Source organism: Monopterus albus, unplaced genomic scaffold (assembly GCF_001952655.1).
Source record: "Monopterus albus unplaced genomic scaffold, M_albus_1.0 scaffold222.1, whole genome shotgun sequence".
In the NCBI taxonomy this organism is placed as follows: domain Eukaryota; kingdom Metazoa; phylum Chordata; class Actinopteri; order Synbranchiformes; family Synbranchidae; genus Monopterus; species Monopterus albus.
The window spans coordinates 558,709-578,471 of record NW_018128102.1 but is presented as its reverse complement, the minus strand read 5'-3'; the positions used below and the strand labels follow the sequence as shown (position 1 = coordinate 578,471).

The 19,763-nt window shown below is 42.8% G+C and overlaps 1 protein-coding gene across 1 annotated transcript in view; it reads left to right on the top strand.

The window, feature by feature from the left end:
• The first annotated feature begins 728 nt into the window (after positions 1–728).
• clcn5b (chloride channel, voltage-sensitive 5b) overlaps positions 729–19,763 on the top strand; it is a 23,515-nt gene continuing 4,480 nt past the window's right edge. The window contains exons 1-14 of the mRNA XM_020619568.1: positions 729–1,120; positions 1,220–1,369; positions 11,911–12,080; positions 12,883–12,982; positions 13,757–13,944; positions 14,331–14,453; positions 15,333–15,539; positions 15,769–15,849; positions 16,661–16,895; positions 17,022–17,200; positions 17,469–17,609; positions 18,323–18,509; positions 19,269–19,411; positions 19,632–19,763. The exon at positions 19,632–19,763 is cut by the window's right edge and continues 13 nt beyond it. Of these exons, the coding sequence (XP_020475224.1) occupies positions 1,066–1,120; positions 1,220–1,369; positions 11,911–12,080; positions 12,883–12,982; positions 13,757–13,944; positions 14,331–14,453; positions 15,333–15,539; positions 15,769–15,849; positions 16,661–16,895; positions 17,022–17,200; positions 17,469–17,609; positions 18,323–18,509; positions 19,269–19,411; positions 19,632–19,763 (2,091 nt within the window). The 5' untranslated portion in view covers positions 729–1,065. The remainder of the gene's footprint in view (positions 1,121–1,219; positions 1,370–11,910; positions 12,081–12,882; positions 12,983–13,756; positions 13,945–14,330; positions 14,454–15,332; positions 15,540–15,768; positions 15,850–16,660; positions 16,896–17,021; positions 17,201–17,468; positions 17,610–18,322; positions 18,510–19,268; positions 19,412–19,631) is intronic.

Here is a 19,763-nt window from a genome sequence, read left to right as displayed (position 1 = left end):
GGTGTGCAGATACTTTTGTCACGATAGCAGGGATAACGCAGACAAACCGGAAATTAAGTGCTTTACCTTCAAATTAAAATAACAATTGGACATTGCAAGAAACAGGAGCGGTTTAAAAACTATAAATACAGACATGTATTGCATAATCACTTTAAAAGAAATGTGGTGATTAAGCTCCGAGTGTTAAATTGTAAATTGTATGAAATTATGACCTACGAAATGATCTGACATGGTAGCTTTAACAATATCATAAACGGAAGTCGTAGCTATTTTATCCAAAGTGATGCTAGCTTTGTTTTGTTGTATTAGTGGCGAAAACGCGTAATCTGGGTAATTTCTGATGTATTACACTATTTGGGGGTATCTAAACAATATATTTGGCTATTGTGGCCACGTTTAGCACATCTCCTGCGTTTTAAACCCCTCGCTTTTAGGAATGAGAATGGCTGAAGATTTTCTTGGGGCAGGCGCTGCGGAGTTTACATAGAGTTCTGTTGACATATAAGCATCTTACAGTAGAAAACGACGGCAGGGCAGAGATCCAGGTCACAAGACTTCACTAATCCTCACGACTGGTTTTATACCCACAGGTAAAGTAAGGCCTTAAATTTGCGGCTTCTTTTTTAATTTGAAGTGGATGGCGGAACGTTAATATTAACTTAGTTGGCTCATCGGTTGCATCTTGCCAACTTGTTTGACAGGTTTGGTCATAATCACACATGTGATGGCTAAATACTTTAGCTATGCTAATCTGCTTTGCATGGGCTGCAGTGTGTTTTTCCAGTGTGGGGCGCTTTTTCTGCTGTTTTCAGCAGTTATGGGACGAGCAGAAGTACAAAAAAGAAGCGGAAATGGTTGCGAAAACTTTCCTGTAACTGGAGACGTGGACGTGCTGTCATTTCTCACTATGATAACAGGGGGGTTCGGAGCAAATGTGGGAGACCAGTCTGTTTCTCCGTAGCCCACAAACCTAGCGCTTCCTAGAATTTCTCTGACAGAACCGTTGTGGGTAAACAAGGAGGTTGGCCATTTCAGTCGCTGTGATTTTGCTGACTTTTCGCGACAATGTCTCAGCATTGGGCGAGCGTGTACCGAAAATTTGCAGGGAAAAGTGGGACAGGTAGCTACGACTAAAACTGATCGTTCCTCCTGCAGCTGGTTACATGTTAGAGGCTGTGTTTCATAGCCGGACGTTTTCCTCTTGTTGTGTTGTGAACAGGATTTGAAAGAATGGATAACCCTGGCTACTCCTCCGGGAGCTTTGACGGTCTTCATCACCCCAGTGACGATGATGATGACGAGATGGTGGACATTGCAGGAGCCACTCTGGACTTCTCCAGCACGGACGACGTCCCTCCTCTCAGCACAGGTTAGCTGCACAGTTGTTTGATGACAAGGCCCAGTTACACCAGGGTAAAGGGTTAAATAAAAGATTTGGCATGTTGTCCTTTTTTTTTTTGGTGCTTATTTATGGTACCATGCAAAAAGAAATCAAGGCCTTCCTGTTTCTTTTACAAATAGCCTGTTGCTGCCTTTAAGTAATTAATGCAGACAAATGAAGTCCTGGGAGGAAACTAATCACAGGATCCCTGGTTCGACCCCAGCTAGAAATCTGTGTTGCTTGTCAGATCGTTTTCCACCAGGATCCCTGGTTCGACCCCAGCTAGAGATCTCTGTTGCTTGTCAGACATCGTTTTCCATCAGGTCTCTACTCTGCACTGTGTAAAATGGTCAAATGTTGCATCCAGTGGTGTCATTTTCTTATCCTTGAAATAGGAGGTTTGTCTGCTTTAGTTACAGCACATGCTGCTCTGGCTTTACAAGACACAGCTGGATTTAATGTGTGTAAACAACAGCTTTTCTTTTAGTATTTATCTTATGCACAGTAAAAGCAAGTTGTGGTAAAAGAAATGCAATAATATGAAGTCAGTAGATGAGTGCTAGAGTCGCCATCAATATGCACAAAAACAGCTTAGTCAAGTATTGTAAACATGAGCAACATCCTTATCTTGCCATCTTATCTAAAAGCTGTCACTCAGTAATGGTCTTAAATTCAGGTCTAGGCAGCAGTAAAGATTCATAAATTGAACTTTAACATTAAACTTTGCTTCCTTTAAACCTGCTGATGCCTTGTTTGAACTAAAAAGGAACTGAACTCGACCTTAGTTCCTGCCTCTGTTAAGATAACCAAAAACTATTCTACAGATGCTGGCGTGGAGTGTGTGAACAGTTAACTTAAGGTGTGCTGTAGAGCCACGGCACAGGAAATGGTTAATTGTAGGATTGCTCCATCGTTGTTGATTTCATGCTTTCATTAACTCTCGTTATTGATGCCGGAGTATTCCTGAAGCAGCGTTTTTATTTGGTGATGAAAGTGCACAGCGTTTTCATAGTAGAAAATATTAGTAGTTTGACAGTATGTGTGAAGAGCTCATCTCTTTGGTGCAGTACGTGTCTGTTAGTGCCCTTGAAGTAGTTGTGTACTGATAAGATATATCTGCACGGTACTCTGGGTGTGTGTCACATGCTTTTAGTCTGTCATCTGAATGTTCAGTTACTACATGCTCCCTCTCTTTGTGATGGTCCTGAAGCAGTGAGGCTTTGAGAGCATTGTGTCGCCAAAAGATTCATTACTCAAAGTCTCATTTGACTCGGAGTTCGCTAATGACCCCTAAATCTGTGTTTTTTAAAATGTTTTATTCGTATCATGTGTAACACCAGTGATGTTTATGTGTGCAGGTAGATTTTGAATTTAAAATGTATATTACTATTATTATTATTTATTACTGTTTCCTAGTGACATTTTGATTTTTTTTTGGTTTGTTTGTTTTTATTTTTGGGGTGTGTAGCTGGGGGCCAGTGGATATGAAATATATGTTAGCTTTTGTTTTACTAAATGTATTAATAATAATTCAAAATGACACCTACTGGTATAAGAACTGAACTGCCAAATAATAATCATTTGTGCCACTGACACATTGACGCAGCACAAATATTACCAACATGTTGCAACAATCAGGAGGGAGGTTGCTGAGAGAGGACAGGGAACCCTGGGTTAATTTTTATTTAGAAACAAAAGTTTCTTTTACATTATTTTAACTGCATATATACCCTTTACATTCACAATGCTTCCAAATAGGAAAAGATTTCCGTTTTCTTGCAGGCTTTGTCTTTGTACTCAGTGTGAAGGGTTTGCTCAAACACTATTAAATAAAACTGCACCAAATCCATTATCTATACCGCTTATCCAAAGGAGGAGCCAATCCCAGCTGACATTGAGCGAGAGGCGATGTACACCCTGGGCAGGTCGCCAGTCTATCACAGGCCTGACATACAGACAGACAACCACACACACTCACACTCACTCCTACGGGCAATTTAGAGTCACCAGTCAACCTAAGCTGCATGTGTTTGGACTGTGGGAGGAAGCCGGCGCACCCAGACAGAACCTACGCAGGCACAGGTAACATGCAGAAAGGTACCGGGTCAGCCGGGACTTGAACCCCGAACCTTCTTGCTGTGAGTCCAACATGCCACCACCACCAAATCCTGAAGCCAACCAACCGACTACCCCCGTGAACTGCATCAACCTATTTTGGTGTGATGTCGCATCAGAATACAAAAACAACTATTAAAGAGATTTATAGTATCAGGAGTGTTTGTGGTAGCAGCTTGGGTGAGTTCCTCTAATCTCTTGACATTTGCTCCCACTGTTTCTGCACTACATCCACCCGGTTACTAGTGATGTCATCACCTTTCTCAAAGACAAACTCCACTTGCCAGATGTAACCTAACGGTGACACAGACCCAGAGAAATGAGTCATGGGTGAGTGCTCTGCCGTCATTGCAAGACCTCCGCAGAGATTCCACAAGTTAGCTTGAAGTCCAACAGTGACATATTGGAGGCAGGTCTTATGTAAAGCAATGAGATAAGACAGTCTGATCATTTGCATTCTTGGCTGGAGTAAAGAGGTTGTTAGCCTGTGCTTTAAAAGCCAGCAGCTCCTGCTGATGCTGAGTCACTGGTATTGATTAGCAGCTACTTTACTTTACTTCCACTCAAAGTGATGGTGGATTCTTAGAAAACAGAGGCAAGTTTGAAGAGCAGCTTGATCTCCAGGCAGATAACGAAACAGTAAATCTTGATTAAAATATTTAGGTGAATATTTAAGTTTATTTTGATGTAGGCATCAACTTAGACCAACAGGGAACCACTGATTCTGTCATATCATGTTATATTGAGATGGGTCCTTCCTTCCCTGGTCTAAACAGGATGATGTCTTGACCAGTAGTACCAGGACAATCTGTTCTTCCACTAGTTTTGAAGCAAACATCCTGACAGCTGCTTTAGTTGTTGACTGTGAACCTTATCATGCTTTCTCTTCACTAATCCATCTTAAAGACTCTCCCTGATTTGAGAAACATTTAAATGCAAATGGAAAATATATTGTCAGAAGTTGCTTAGGTTTTGCTGATGTAATAGTTATGAAAATCTGTTCTTTAGGTAAAAGGAAACAACATCTCTGCCAGCAGAAGCCCCTAACTGTACTTAAAGCTACAGTATGTAACTTTTTCAAAGATCTTTGTTGTAGAAATCTGCTCCCAAACCCGGCCTAATGTGGAGAGGTGCTGTCAACCAGTGATATCACCTACCTAGCTATTACTGATGTTACTCTGACATAACCAACGCCGTGTCCTCCCCACTGTCTGAAACAGGCTGCGCCAACAGAAGGGAAGTCTACAGATTTCCTCTCAGTGGATGAAGCTGCTGGTGCTGGGCTGAACCACAGGTTTTCACTGATCCAGCTTTTTGAAAGTGAAGAAACACAGCCATGTTTTTAAAGTGTGAACCGTGTATTTTTTTTTTTTTTTAACCACAGTGGGTTGTGAAAGAAAATCGTATGTCAGTTCAGGCAGAAACACAAGAATCAGCAAAACCTGAGTTACAGTACAAGTTTTCCAACACGCAGTAGTGCTTTGCTTCTTGGCTTCAGACTGATGATATGATGTCCGGCTCGGTGGAAATCAGGAGGCGTTTGGCTTCATTTCGCTCTCCACAGAGTCGATCCTCTGATTCAGACACCTGAAACTTAGACAAAAACATACAATCTGAGTTGTCTTGAATTGTAAACAGCCTTTTGTGACTCTGTTTAGATTAACATTGTCTTAACTTGCATTTTATTTCCAACCTGATCAGTATTTCAACTCACAATTCCTCCTTTTCTTTTCCCACTTGAGGCGAGCGTTGTTGGCTTCTCTAACTGCTTATTAACATGCGTTTGAACTTGTTGCCAAGCATATCTTAAAAGCCATTCTTAGAGCAATTGTTTAGCGCTGTGTACGTTGTTGATTAGGGACTCATTAGCTTCCAGTGTTTAGACATGAGAGTTAGCAGCGCTAGGAGGGTGTTGCTACTCCAAATACTAACTTGGGATTACTGTGAAGGTACTGTGATCCCTCTGTTTACTACTCGTGAGCATTAGTCATCCCCTAATTGTCTCTGTTGCAGAGTATTTGTAATATCAGGCAGCGTGTTCTTAATGTTCCCAGGATCACTTCAAGACATTCAAGCACCATAACAATCACTACAGCTGATATATAGGTTTCAGATTAATGGAAAAGATAACCCCCATCCCCCCCCAATCCCTCTTAAATGTTAGCTAAATAATTAATCTGATAATTTATTCAGGTTCAAATGCTGATCACCTCACAGCTTTCATGTTTATTTTCTCCAGTGTTAGATTCCCATTAGTTTCCTCGTGTCCAACCCACCTGGCCAATAAAGCTGATTCTGATTCTGAAAATATTTCAGCTTGTCACTACTTGATCCGTCATTGTTGTATTTTACTGACAAGGGAAAGCAGAGGGAAAGCTGCAGCCTGGATCTTGAAACAAATAGTAATATATACTGCAGCTCTGTTTTCTTGTCATTATACAGCCTTCAACAAACGCTAAAGTCGCCAAGGACGTCACAAAACCTGTGTCGGGGGAGAAGTTATCAAAACATAAACCAGACCTCATGCAGGCTTGAGTAGGAGGAAACACTTTCACAAAACCACATCTGGAAAACTGGAATTCATTTTGGGAGAAGGAATCTGTTGATGATTCAGCCAAAAAGCAAAATGAAAGGGAAGCACAGACAAACTAGTACATGGTTTATACACACTTCACTTGAATGTGTTTTGGGGGAAATTGCCTTGATGCCACAGTGTGTTTGTGCTTTTTATGCTTTTCTTGGTTTTCTGGTTTATGAGGTGCCGTTATTGATTTATTTTTTTATTGGTTTGCTTGCTTTTTCTGCTGTGTATTTGATTAGTTTAAATCCACTTTATTGTTTCACAGTCAATATTGTGCAAATAAGGATCATTATTGTTGCTAGTAGTATTTATTTCAGTTCTATTCCCAGTGTTCCTCTTGTTGGCAGTGGACTTGTCAGTGTCTTAGCAGGATCTAATGTTTGACGGCGAATGAGCCACAGCTTTGATCAGACTGTGTGGAGCTTTTCTTTGAATATGTCACAGTGTTTACTTCACAAGGCCGCAGTCGGGTGACTGTGCGAAACAGGAAAAGGGGGAGGTGGGAAAATGAAAAAGCGATGAGTGAATGGCCAAGTGCCTAAAGGCAGAGACGGCCATTTTTGTTGTTAGGATTAAATGGATTTTGAGGTTTCAAATAAACTAGTGTTGTGTGATGATCAGAACCCTTTCCTTATATGATATCTAAAATATTACAACATTGGTTTCTACAGAAAGGGGGGTGAGTAAAAGTCCGCCAGGGACAGTTTAAAGGCCATGGATTTCGTAACAGCTGTCGATCGGACGCAGCTTTGCCTCTGTAGTAGTAAACATTCCTCTTTCACTCATACAAGGAAGAAGGGACTTTTTAGTGTAGCACCCATAGTTAAAAAAAACTATTATTTAACTTAAACAGGTGAGTGTCAGCTTAGTCATGACCAGCTCACCTTTTAAATTGAGTCACAGGCTATCACCACTGAAAACATCCTCGAGCTCTGACTGTTTTAATCTGAAATTCTACTTTATGAGGTTATTGTTTGAAATCAGACGTCATGCACGGGCCTTTTGTTACTGTGATCACTCACAGTGCTGGCGAGATGCGTATCCAGCATCTCGCCAGCACTGTCGTTGTGAGGTGAGGGAGTTGGTCCCAGTTTGTATCATCACTCATGTTTTCACAGTGTGTTCTGTGTCATGAGGGCTGGGTATCATTTGAAATATGGCTGCAAGCAACACTTATGTTATTCTGTGTGTCAACAAATGCTGATCACAGTTTCCTATAATCTGGGGTGACATCACTAAAGGACAAGGCTGGGGGTTTCTATATTGTTATTATTGTCAACAGATTCCACGAAAAGACCAAAATAACAATGCATGTATGCTGATATCAAGTATTGTGGGTATAAAAGTAGCTGTTGTTTACAATACAATATATTTTCCAGAGAATGTGCATGAGCCTGTGAAAGTCATTGCTGTTAGTCTGTGGAGCTGTTTCTAAATGAGCGAATCATTTTTGTAATGAAGAAATATGTTCCCCAGTGCAAAACTGTGGGCCACTGATGAGCTTTTAATAGCTGGACAACAACAGAGGGGCAGAAGAAACCACAAAATCAGGTGTCGATACACAGACGATACTTTTTAGTGAGTTAAATTGTTGTTTTGATCGTTCCAGCGGATTCATGGTAGTGATAAAGTGGCTCCTGGGTGTACAAAGCACAGCAGGTGTGCGTGATGAAGTACTCTAAATGCAAGAATCTTTTCTTTATCAGAGTCTTTTACATTAGTTCAGGCTATTATGGGTTCAGTCCAACAGTCGGGTTAGTGTGAAGTTGCTCTCTGTGGTTTTCCAGCAGGACCTGTTGCATCTTTATGTTTAAAATTTCTTTCCACACATGGAAGTCTTTATTTACAGAGATGCACATTCCTTTATTCAGCTTCCTCTATCCCGGTAAATATGATTCATAAACCTGAGCATGGCGGCGCGTGGTTAGCGCTGTCACTTCACAGCAGGAAGGTTCTGGGTTCGAGCCCCGGCCGACCCAGGACCTTTCTGTGTGGAGTCTCCATGTTCTCCCTGGGTACTCCGGCTTCCTCCCACAGTCCAGAGACGTTCAGCTTAGATTGATTGGTGACTCTAAATTGCCCAAAGGAGTGTGTGTGGTTGTCTGTCTCTAAGTGACAGACTGGCGACCTGAACAGGATGTACCCCACCTCTTGTCCAGTGTCAGCTGGGATTGGCTCCAGGCCTCCCCACGACCCTATTCTGCCAAAGTAATGACGGGCTATGATGTTAATTTGTTCCAGAGACACTTGTTTGTAGTCAGCAAGCGTCACAGGGGTCACATGAGATGCCACTTCCCATGGCAACCAGACCTCAGGAGTTCAAGGTTCAAATCCTCACTAGAGACTGTGTGTATATGTTTGTGTCAGCTGTTTTTTATGCATGTGTGTGCAAATCAATGGTCAGTAGATAACATACTGTGTCAGTGTCGATAGACAGCGCCGTGGTCATGTGACAGAGTGTGGAATTAACTAGAGCTTGCTATAAAGAATGAACAGTGTGTGTGTTGATATTCTGCAGAAATGTAAGATTATAGTGGGCTCTGTCTCCTCAGGACACAGACACACAACAGAGAAGGAGTGAGAGCTGGAAACAGTCTGTTGCTGGCAAATGTTCTGAGAAGTGCTGATACTGAATCGGTTTGGACATTGATATTAATCTGGGATTGTTTTGCTTTTGGCATTTTAAGTTGGAGCCAGGGTTGCACATGTGCCACAGGTTTTACAGCACCACCTTGTTGCAGTGTGTGGCCTGTAATGTGTTCGGCACCATGGTTACCACCAACACATCTTAGATTCTGAATTGCCTGCTAGCACGCACGCATTGTCTGTAAACCCGGTCACAGACTGGTAACATGGCCATAGCGTGCCCTGCCCCTGTGCATGCTGGGATAGGCTTCAGCTCTCTGCACTGGACAGTGTATAGAAAGTGGAGTGATACTTTTTAAAGGAAATAAGGTTTTTATTTTGTGGCAGTTATTAACATGACTGATTGAAAGTTTGACACAAATTCCGTGTAACAAGAGTGCGTTGCGTCATCACTATGACTACTTAGCCGCAGCTCACCACTTCCTGTTAATTTGTTTGTTCCTGTATAACTTCACTGTGGCACCAACACAGTTTTGCCTTGTGGCTTTCCTCTGGGTTATCCACTCACACTAAAGATGCTCTCGATACTACAAGTGTTGCTGTTGCTAACAGGCAGAAATGACATCAACATCACAGCTTAAGCTTTCAAAACCATCTTGATTGTGGTCTAGCCCTGCCTACCTTAAAAATATAGCACAGTATATGTATTAGATGTCTAACTGAGACCTCCTTGGGTCTAACTCCAGTCCTCCTTGGGTAACAGCAGGGTTGGCATCACTGTGGTTTAATTTGTTTTTTCCATCAGTCATTATCTCTAGTTCCAGATTTGAATGGGTTTTTGCTTTAGGTCCATTTTAGTTTGTTTACATCTTGTTCAGTCATTTATTTAGTGAACACTGTTACTTTTTTTTCAAATGTCACATCTGAATTTAGAACACAGATCCTTCCCAGCTCTTCTGCAGAAGCCAATTTTAATCGGAATAAGAGCTTTTCAGTAGTTGATATTGAAAACGATTGCATTCCCAGAATGCCGTCAGTTGAAAATGACGCACAACCTGAGTCTTTTACATCACCGTGTATCACACAGGCTCTGCTCCTGACAACTATCACGGGCCCACAAGATTCAAAAGGTTAAAAGCCTTACGAACACGTGACCTTGTTTTTGTGCAGTGACCCACCTCAGCCAATCAGAAAGAGCTCCCAAGGACTTGCAGCGCATTAAAAAGACTTTTCCACAAGCTCAGCAAATCATCCTCTACTTCCCAGAGAGACTACCCAATGATGAATCAGAATTAGAGCCTTGTGGCCAGTGAGAGAGGGGTCTGTTGGAGAGCACTTCCTAGAGGAGTTCAGAGGAGGGAGAGATGTCCAGTTTGAGTTGTGGATACTGAGTTCGGGGTGCCTTTGGGCCAGGAATGAAAGATGACCTGGGAGTTCTGGAGTAAGCAGCTGGATGAGGAGGAACTGGTTGAAAACGGTGAGTGTGGGGCCGAGAGAGGGCGGCGTTTGTGGATATCTTTGTTTGTGACTTTGGTTTTCCTTTTTACTCCTTGCTGAAGCGTGGACTGTACTGCTCTCGTGCTGTCACACATGAAACGTGCTATTTATTTTTTTGTAGTTACAACGTGAAGGAATGCTGGCATCGACTCGTGTTAAACTGCTGATACCGGTCATGCTTGAGTAACAAGTTTTGTACATATTCCTTCAGCACCTTCAGTGAAGCTACCTGTACTGTTGTCTCCTGTCTCTGCCTTTGTGAGTGTTTAGATTGCTTTAAATGCAATAAATGTTATAGTTAAGTGTGGCTTCATAGTGTTTTTGCTGATACCTATCATTTGAACATAGTTGGGGTTTAATCATTAAGATGGTTTATGGCCCATCAGGCACTGAGTCATGTAGTGTTCCTGTGCAGCGGCACACACACATTTTGGTGTGTGGGACAACTTGAAATTTTCAAAAGCAGCTCAGAGCTTTTATTTGGAGAATTAGGTGAAAAGTGAAAATATACAAATATGTTATTTCTGGGGCGGCGTAGCGGCGAGGTGGTTAGCGCTGATGCCTCAAAAGAAGGTTCCAGGTTCAAGCCCCGGTCGCTCCGGTGCATTCCTGTGTAGAGTCTGCATGTTCCCCCCTGTGCCCACGTGGGTTCTCTCTGCATTGATTTCTGTAGAAGGACCTGAGGGGCCTGCAGGTTGTCCTTGCACACATGTTCTCACGGGGGACTTTTGGGGTTTTTCCGATATAATATCAGTACTAGTACGGTCTAGACCTTACTTTGTAAAGTGTCCTCAGGTGACTTTTGTTGTGATTTGGCGCTATACAAATAAAATCGAATTGAACTGAATGTTACAGTAAGAAGCAAGAGATTGTTTTCCTTCATTTGAACTGAAAACCATTAGTTCACTTTGTTTTTAGTGCTTACAAAGTGTGATTGGCAGTAGTTCTTTAGTCAGTTGACCCCTGACTTTTGACCTTGTAGTCTGTTTTGTGTTACGTAAAAAATGCTGCGGCTGTGTGACACGTTTCCTTGTTCGTTGGCATCTCAGGGAGGAGGAGAGTATTTCATTCACTCACCCCATGACATTCTTGCACCTAGCTGTTTAAAACAAGTCTAACTAGTCGGCCCAGGTGTGTGACTACGTTTGTTTTAATGCGGAGCAGCCCCAGATATTTGTCCGTATGAAATTACAGTAAATGAGAATGTAACAAAACTTGTGCTCTCAGATCTGAATTTTTTATGAAGAACACTTTTGTCCATGACAAGGTGTCTTGAAAACTAATAGCTGGACTGTCATGGAGTTAGAGGTGGATATTCACAGTCCTCAGAGGATGAATCTTTAAAGACTCCACCTAAAATCTGAATTGAATCGGCTGCCGTTACATTTGCTGACATAAAATCCTTTCTCCCGGTGTAAACAGTCCTTTTGATTTCAACAAGACCTTTCTGCTTTCCCCACTCAGGACAAATATCTTCTACTATTATTTGTGCAGCTTTAAATAAAGTAGTGAAATCAGCTACGTGTTGTGAAGTAGTGGAGCTTTACACTGTTGGTCTTGTGAACAAAATGTGAGGTCGGTAGGTCTTGTGCGTTGGCGTGTGTAGTGTTGACATAGTTATTCATTCGTTCTGTTCTCAAACTATGTGGAGTTCTCAGCACACAAACAGCGGTGAAGTAACGAGGTTTGGCTGGTGTTTGTGTGTCCGTTTCTCTGTCCCACTCTCACTCCCCGTCTCTCTCTCTCCCAGGAAGTTATGAGGACCACAGCAGTAGCAGAGCAGCCAACATGAACGGTAGGGGCCCCAGTAAACTTGTGGACCCACTGGAGGACCCGCTGCCTGGAGTGGGCACCTATGAAGACTTTAACACCATTGACTGGGTCAGAGAGAAGAGCAAGGACCGGGACAGACACAGGGAGGTACGGAGAACAGCGTTCTGTGTTTTTATAGGGAAGGAATTCAGTCATAATTATTCAGCAAAACAAACCAGGTACCTGGAATTACCTTTGGGTATCAAAGTCCAGGTCCCTGGAAGCTTTGTACACCTGGATTTTGGCAGTTTATCCCATTTTTCCTGGCAGATCCTCTCATGATTTGTCTCTTCGGATGGGAAATGGCTGTGAATTGCCATCTTCAGGTCTCTCCACAGATGTTGTGCAGGGTTTGGCTCATCCACCTGAGGACAGTCAGACTGCAGTGTTTTTCTTGCCTGTGTGCTTCAGATGAACCATCACCTGGCAGTTTTGTCCAGTTATCCACTTTCTGAAGCGACTGTCCACAGATATGAATAGCAATGTGCCAAGTCAAAGCAGTAGTTTGTGGCCACGCTAACAGGAAATAACCACCTGATCTAATCTTTGTGCTGAGTGATTTCATGCTTTGCTTGGGGTTTACGGTTGCACTGCACATTCACACATGCAAACTGGAAAATGAATGCCGTGTGCCGTTCTTTCTAAAGTGTCTGATTAAATAATGGGTGTTTTCGGACTTTGTGGCCTGCTCTCTTGCCCTGTTAGATGACATACAAATGGCAGAAAAGGGGTGTTTGACGACCACCACTGTGTTTCCATAATGCACCCAGGAAAAGTGATATTGTGGCTTGTGTTTTAGCACTGAAGCAGCAACATTAATGATATAAGAAAGCATGATACCAAATTCAGTGTAATATAATACAGGATATGAACCAAAACAGTGTTCTGACATTTTACTGTGGCCTTCCAGATCACCAACAAGAGCAGGCAGTCGACTGTGGCTCTGCTACACAGCATCAGCGATGCCTTCTCTGGATGGCTGCTCATGCTCCTGGTGGGACTCATGTCAGGTAGCGCACACATGCACATTATATTTCTTTAAGCTGTGGTCACATGCACATGTGGTTTAATCAACTTGACAGTAAAGGCTGCTGTTTAATCAGAGAAGCTATTACTTCAAGTTTCTCTCCTTTTTGTTTTTTAAGTTCTTTTATTTTTGAATGCTTTAGTCACCAATCTGAAAAGCCACCAGTTTAACTTATACCTGCACAGTTAGATCCCAAGTTTTTTAAGTAGAATAGGGTTTTCCTGAAATTCACAGCACACTGAGCTGCAGTCATGCAACAATATATCGACCCCATATCGAAGCACATCTGTCTGCCAGAGTGGTGTTTATACCTGCTTTATGCATCTTCATAAATGCAGACCGACAGTGCCTGCACCTGTTCGTGCCTTTTCCTCTTGTTTTTGTGCTGCCTACATCAGCTGAAAGTGTATTCCCATGTGGTGACAGACAGCAGGTGTATGCCCACAAAATAGCACTAACATAGCACTAAAATGTGGCAGTTTAGCATAAAGAAAATGAATATTCATTACATCACCAAGAAGCTTGGCAGCTTTTTTTTCCTCTTATTCTTTTTTTGCCAGCTGAGACAAAAAGTTAAGTTTGGATATTGCACAGAAGATGAAGATCCTCGTGCCTTTGCTCCTTATAAGTGAACACACCTTCAACCACAGAAGCAGAATTAGTCTAAAACAAGCACCTGTATTATTGGAATGGAGTGAAAATCTTCCCACCACAAAATGTTTTTCCTTGTTCTTTTGTGTCCTAAACTCTCCTCCAGGTGCTCTAGCTGGCGGCATTGACATTGCATCCAATTGGCTGACAGACATGAAGGGTGGGGTGTGTCTCAATGGCTTCTGGTTCAACCATGAGCACTGTTGCTGGACGTCCAACGAGACGACGTTCCAGGAGAGGGACCAGTGTCCACAGTGGAAGAGCTGGGCTGAGCTCATAACAGGGACGTCAGAGGTAGAAGAATATGCCAAAACTTTGCTACATTGCAGAGAAACCAGTTGAATCCAAAGTGAAAATGGTCCCTTAGATCCAAAGTAAATTAACTATAAGCCTGTTTTATTGTCTCACTCTCTTGCAAAACTGAACTTATTTTCTGTGCATGAGGATCGTGTGCACTAATCAGAGGCGTCTTCTGCTGTTTCATGTACAGTCATGATCTCTGACTCATAAATTCATACAGAAATCAAGTCTCATGACACCAGCAATAATTATACGGTGCTTTGGTTCCATCTAGTGGTCGTAAACTGTCATGACACAAATTAACACCACAATGTTGAATAAACCGTACAAAGTTAACATTTTACTACAAGTTACTGCCTATTGTGTGTCTTTTTGTGCAGGGTGCGTTTGCCTACATAATGAACTACCTGATGTATATCTTCTGGGCTCTGCTCTTCGCTTTCCTGGCTGTCACGCTGGTCAGGGCCTTTGCTCCGTATGCATGTGGCTCAGGAATACCTGAGGTGAGACTGTGCTTCACATACAGATGTAATGTAGGAGGTCTTTATTCTGCTTTCCATTCTTCATCGATGACACTGTTTGCTGTAGTGTGGTATGTTTGTGTTTAGAGAGGATTTTAGGAGCTGCACATAATTACTTTTTAAATTTTTTTTTTTTTTTTTTTTTTTTTTTTTTTTTTTTTTTTTTTAGATCTCTGAACACAAGCATTGTTAGATTTTTCTGAGTGGGATGTTTGGACAGTAATGCTGCTCCAACCCAGCTGCATGAACTTGACAATATTGTCTAATGTCTAAATGTTTTTTTTAGCTTTGTTTATGTTTAAAAAACATGTTGTAGATCTGTCCTCCTATCAGTTTATCCTTGCAGCATCCATGAACATTGTTTTCTTAGCATTCTGCCTGTGTTGACTTTCTTTTGTCAGTCTCTTGCTGAGGAAGAGAAAAGCTGTAGATTTGCTTACCATAGGAAAATACAAGTGGAAAACCTAGCTGAGTGCAAACATATCCAAACAGACAAACACTCTTTTCAAGTATATACAAATGCTTTCCTTCTCAGTCCTGTTCTCTAACCAGGACCTTTCTAAATGTTGCAGAACTTGATTCTTGCTTTCCAAACAGTCTCATAACTGTAAGGTCAGACCGTGGTCAACAGGTTCACACACATCAGTTTAACCACTTATTTAATATCTATTCAGAACGCAAACTCAGTTTTCTCTTCTTCCTTTCCATCTCTTGTTATGTGCTCACACGCACATTTATCTAAATGAATCCCTCCCTAACATAAACAGACACGAGCACAAACGTATCCCGATTCTCTCTCTGCACACAAACAAACTAATTCGTGCACATACAAAACTCTTTCTCTTTTTCTCTTCATCTCAGATTAAAACCATCCTCAGCGGGTTCATCATCCGCGGCTACCTGGGGAAGTGGACCCTCATCATCAAGACCATCACCCTGGTTTTAGCTGTCTCCTCTGGGCTCAGTTTAGGAAAGGAAGGCCCTCTGGTCCATGTAGCCTGCTGCTGCGCTAATATATTGTGTCATCTGTTCACTAAATACCGCAAGAACGAGGTCAAACGAAGAGAGGTACGTATGATCTGACGCAGATGACAAACACATGAATCAAGTTTGAAATCCAGGCCAGTTGTAAAGTGATTACTATCTCGAGTTGATTCCAGTGAGTGTTGTTACTATTCACAGAGAAATGTACCATTGAATTCCTGCCATATTATCATTTCAGAGCCTCAGCTTGGTTTGAAGTCTCACTTGTTCTCTAATATGATTACACTTAGAGTTGTGTGTCTTTGTCTTGTAGGTGTTATCAGCAGCAGCAGCAGTGGGTGTGTCTGTGGCCTTCGGTGCACCCATAGGAGGGGTCCTGTTCAGCCTGGAAGAGGTGAGTATTAATTCACTTAAAAATGAACCCTTCCCTGCTGATGAACCGATTTTCAGACGCTTGTCTGTTAATCTCCTGTTTGTGTTTGTTCAGACCAAGCGGCAACCTGCAGTTCCTCAAATGGCCACTTGAGGGAGTCAGTCCCCATAGACTCCCATGTTAAAATGCCTGACTTATTCTTTTATAACTGGCCTGTTGAGACTAAATGTAATGCATAATTAAGGGTATGGCTGCTTTGAGTGATGGGGAAGCATCCCACCATTGGTGGCTAGCTTCATTCTGCCCATTCAGCCCGCCTCAGCTCCACTTACACAGCTTTTATATACAGTCAGTGGCTCATACAGGTCTCTGCATCTCAGACGACATCACAGGATATGTGCTGTAACATGAAAATACAAAAAAAAGATTTCATTACAGTGAAGCAAACCAGGGTCAAATAAACTCAGATGCTTTCTATGTCAGAGCAGTGCTTAAAAACAGCTGGTTGTTTTATCACTACCTGATAACAGAACTAATCAGAACTGTCTTTTAATTACTTTCCAGGTCTTCTTTAATTTTCTTGAACATGTGACTCTGTGCTGGAAAATGCACAGCACTGGCACCGAGCTGAGGCATAAGAAACCACTTGCATTAATAGTTTGAGAAATGAATGTGTCTTGGCGGCTTTATAATCCATCCTTAGTGAAACACCTCGGAGAGTTTTTGGATGAGCGTTCGTCAGAGGGCAGTTTGCGCTTTTTGTGGCTTTCATGTGATCCAGATTCTGTGTCATCTTAAGGTCTGGCCTCCTCCTCCTCTCTCTCTCCTCCAGGTGAGTTACTACTTCCCTCTAAAGACGCTGTGGCGATCGTTCTTTGCCGCTCTGGTCGCAGCCTTCACTCTGCGCTCCATCAACCCGTTTGGAAACAGCCGCCTGGTGCTGTTCTACGTGGAGTTTCACGCTCCATGGCACCTGGTAGAGCTGGCACCCTTCGTCCTGCTCGGAATATTTGGCGGCCTCTGGGGGGCGCTGTTCATCAAGGCCAACATTGCCTGGTGCAGGAGACGTGAGTAGTGAGGTTATGGTGAATGTGTGTCATAAACAGATGCACCAACAAGCTGATATTGTTTATTTTTATTGATATTATTTAGACACAACGTTTTTTTTCTTCCAATGTCTGTGTCTCTGCCAGGTAAGACCACTCGTCTCGGCCACTACTACCCTGTCATTGAGGGGATGGTGGTGGCTGCGTTGACCGCAGTGCTCGCCTATCCAAACAGTTACACCAGAATGAGCGGAGCCGAGCTGATTTCTGAACTGTTCAACGACTGCTCCCTGCTCGACTCCTCTCAGCTCTGTGGCTACGCACAGGTCAGCTGTGGACTCTGTATTTGTCTGTAGAGATTGAAGTGTGAATGTGTGGGAATGGAGCGGATTGATTTGTTTTTGTGGAGAAGGAATAAGTCAGGAAGTGTTTATGGCTTGTCATTTGTATTCCCATAAAAAATAATTACTGTAGACCAGCTGATTGAAAGTGGAATCTGTTCTTTGTCCCTGTCATTTGTTTCTCCATGTGCCCCTTTGTTTATCTTTCTCCTCTACTTTACTACACACACACACACACACACACACTTTCCAGCCAGCCAACATGTCAAAAACAAGTGTAGGCAATAGCCTAGCAGACCGGCCGGCAGGAGAAGGCCTTTACACCGCCCTGTGGCAGCTGTCCCTGGCCTTATTCTTCAAGATGTTGATGACTGTGATTACCTTTGGAATGAAGGTTGGTCGAGAAATACTCTCACACACAAACGGTGCAAGTTGCTTCAGAGCTGATTGTGCCTGCTTTCTGTGAACACTCATATCTGTAAACGTTTGTGGAGGATGTCATTGATAAAGCATTTTGTGGCTGATGCCGTTTAGATTTTTTTTTTTAATAATGCACAGCCCTCTGTGAATTGTGTAACGTAGCCTGTGAAAGTCCAGCTGTCTCCAGTCTCTCTGGAACCACATTTTGAACCAGTGTCATACTTTAATTCACTGATTTTGCCCGTTTTGCAGTTTAGTTTAGTATAATTGACCCTCTGAACCCTTTTTTTGCTCTTTTTGTATGCTGAGTCACGGCAGCATGACTCACTGGAGGATCAACTTATTAGGAAAAAATGACGGTGGGGTTTATATGTTGATTGAAAAGGATTGTTCTCAGGCACAAGTTTGAAACTGAGTCACAGGATGAATGAAAACATATGGGCATTGTTTTTAAACTGAACTTTCAATCATGTCTTTTCCAATCCTCACATGATACGATGAGGTTGTCTTAGACTTTGTAAAGATATTGAATGATATTGATGCACAGTTGATGTGTTTGCAGTGCAGACACTGTGTGGTCTGCGTCATGTGAAACCACATTGCTATGCGGATGTGGAAACTATTAATTGGCCAAAATAAGCACTTAAACTATACTTTTATCTCCTCTCCTTCCATTTGTCCATCCAGGTACCATCTGGGCTTTTCATCCCCAGCATGGCAATTGGAGCCATAGCTGGCAGACTGCTGGGGGTCGGCATGGAGCAGCTGGCCTACTACAACCACGAGTCGTTCATCTTTAAAGGGTGGTGCTCGCCGGGAGCAGACTGCATCACGCCAGGGCTTTACGCTATGGTCGGGGCCGCCGCATGTTTGGGTGAGGCTTGTTTGAAAAATGAAGAAAACTTAATATAGGTCATGACGGAGAATAAAACGGATCGGTGTAGTGCATTTCACTGAACTGTTTCAGATAGACGGAGGTGAATCACAAGTCACTCAAGTAACCAGAAATAAAAGCTCCCACACCAGAACGGAATGTGGTGCTCGAGCAGCTCGGAACAGATGAAAGGAAGCGGGCGATTGTTTGTGCATTTGATCAGGATGCGTTGTGCATCACTCTCTGTGGTGGTATTTTGAGGAAACACAACTGGGAATGTGCCCGAGGGATTCAGATGACACATTCAGCCTGACTCAGGAGGGATGTCTGGACTAGACTCAGCTGAAAAACACATCAGAGGGGGGAGACTTCCCAGTGGCTTTGTCTATAAATACTTCACCGTTATTGTGTGTCACTAACTGTATTAGAACTATATTTATACAATATAGTAAGCCTTACTCTTACCCAGAGTGTCTGCATCCTGGACTCCTGAATCCCAACTGCACTGTTACTAATCTAATCTAAAAGATACTGTAATGTTATGTATAATGGTAGCAACGATATATAAGAGCTGGGCTGGAGTCTGTTTAAATCCCCATGTGAAATGCTCGTGCATCTAGTTATCACTGGGTTTTGTATAAACGTTTATTGTACAGTTTTACTGTTGACTATAGTCGTTTTAGGTTTTTACCACTCGTTATGTGGTCTCCTGAGTCATCTGATTGCTGACACCATTCCTCCCCTCCCGCCTCCCTCCAGGTGGAGTGACTCGTATGACGGTGTCGCTGGTAGTCATCATGTTTGAGCTGACCGGCGGTCTAGAGTACATCGTCCCCCTCATGGCTGCCACCATGACCAGCAAATGGGTGGCAGATGCTTTAGGAAGAGAGGGAATCTACGAGGTGAGATGTGGTGGTTGAAGATGCATCATGACATATTTTTATGACATCTTTCCTGTATACAAAGGGAAGCTCTGCCTTATGGCTGTTGTTGCAACACGATTTTCCTTGTTTTGCTTGTTTTCTGTTAGTTTATTTATTTATTTTTTTGGTAAATTGCGATCAATAAGAAAACATACCATGCCTTTCCCGCTGGTTCCGACTGTTCGTCTGTGTTCTGCAGGCTCACATCCGGCTGAATGGGTACCCATTCCTGGAGCACAAAGAGGAGTTTGAGCACAGCAGCCTGGCTGTGGATGTAATGAGGCCGAGGAGGTCGGACCCTGCGCTGGCTGTGCTCACACAGGACGGCATG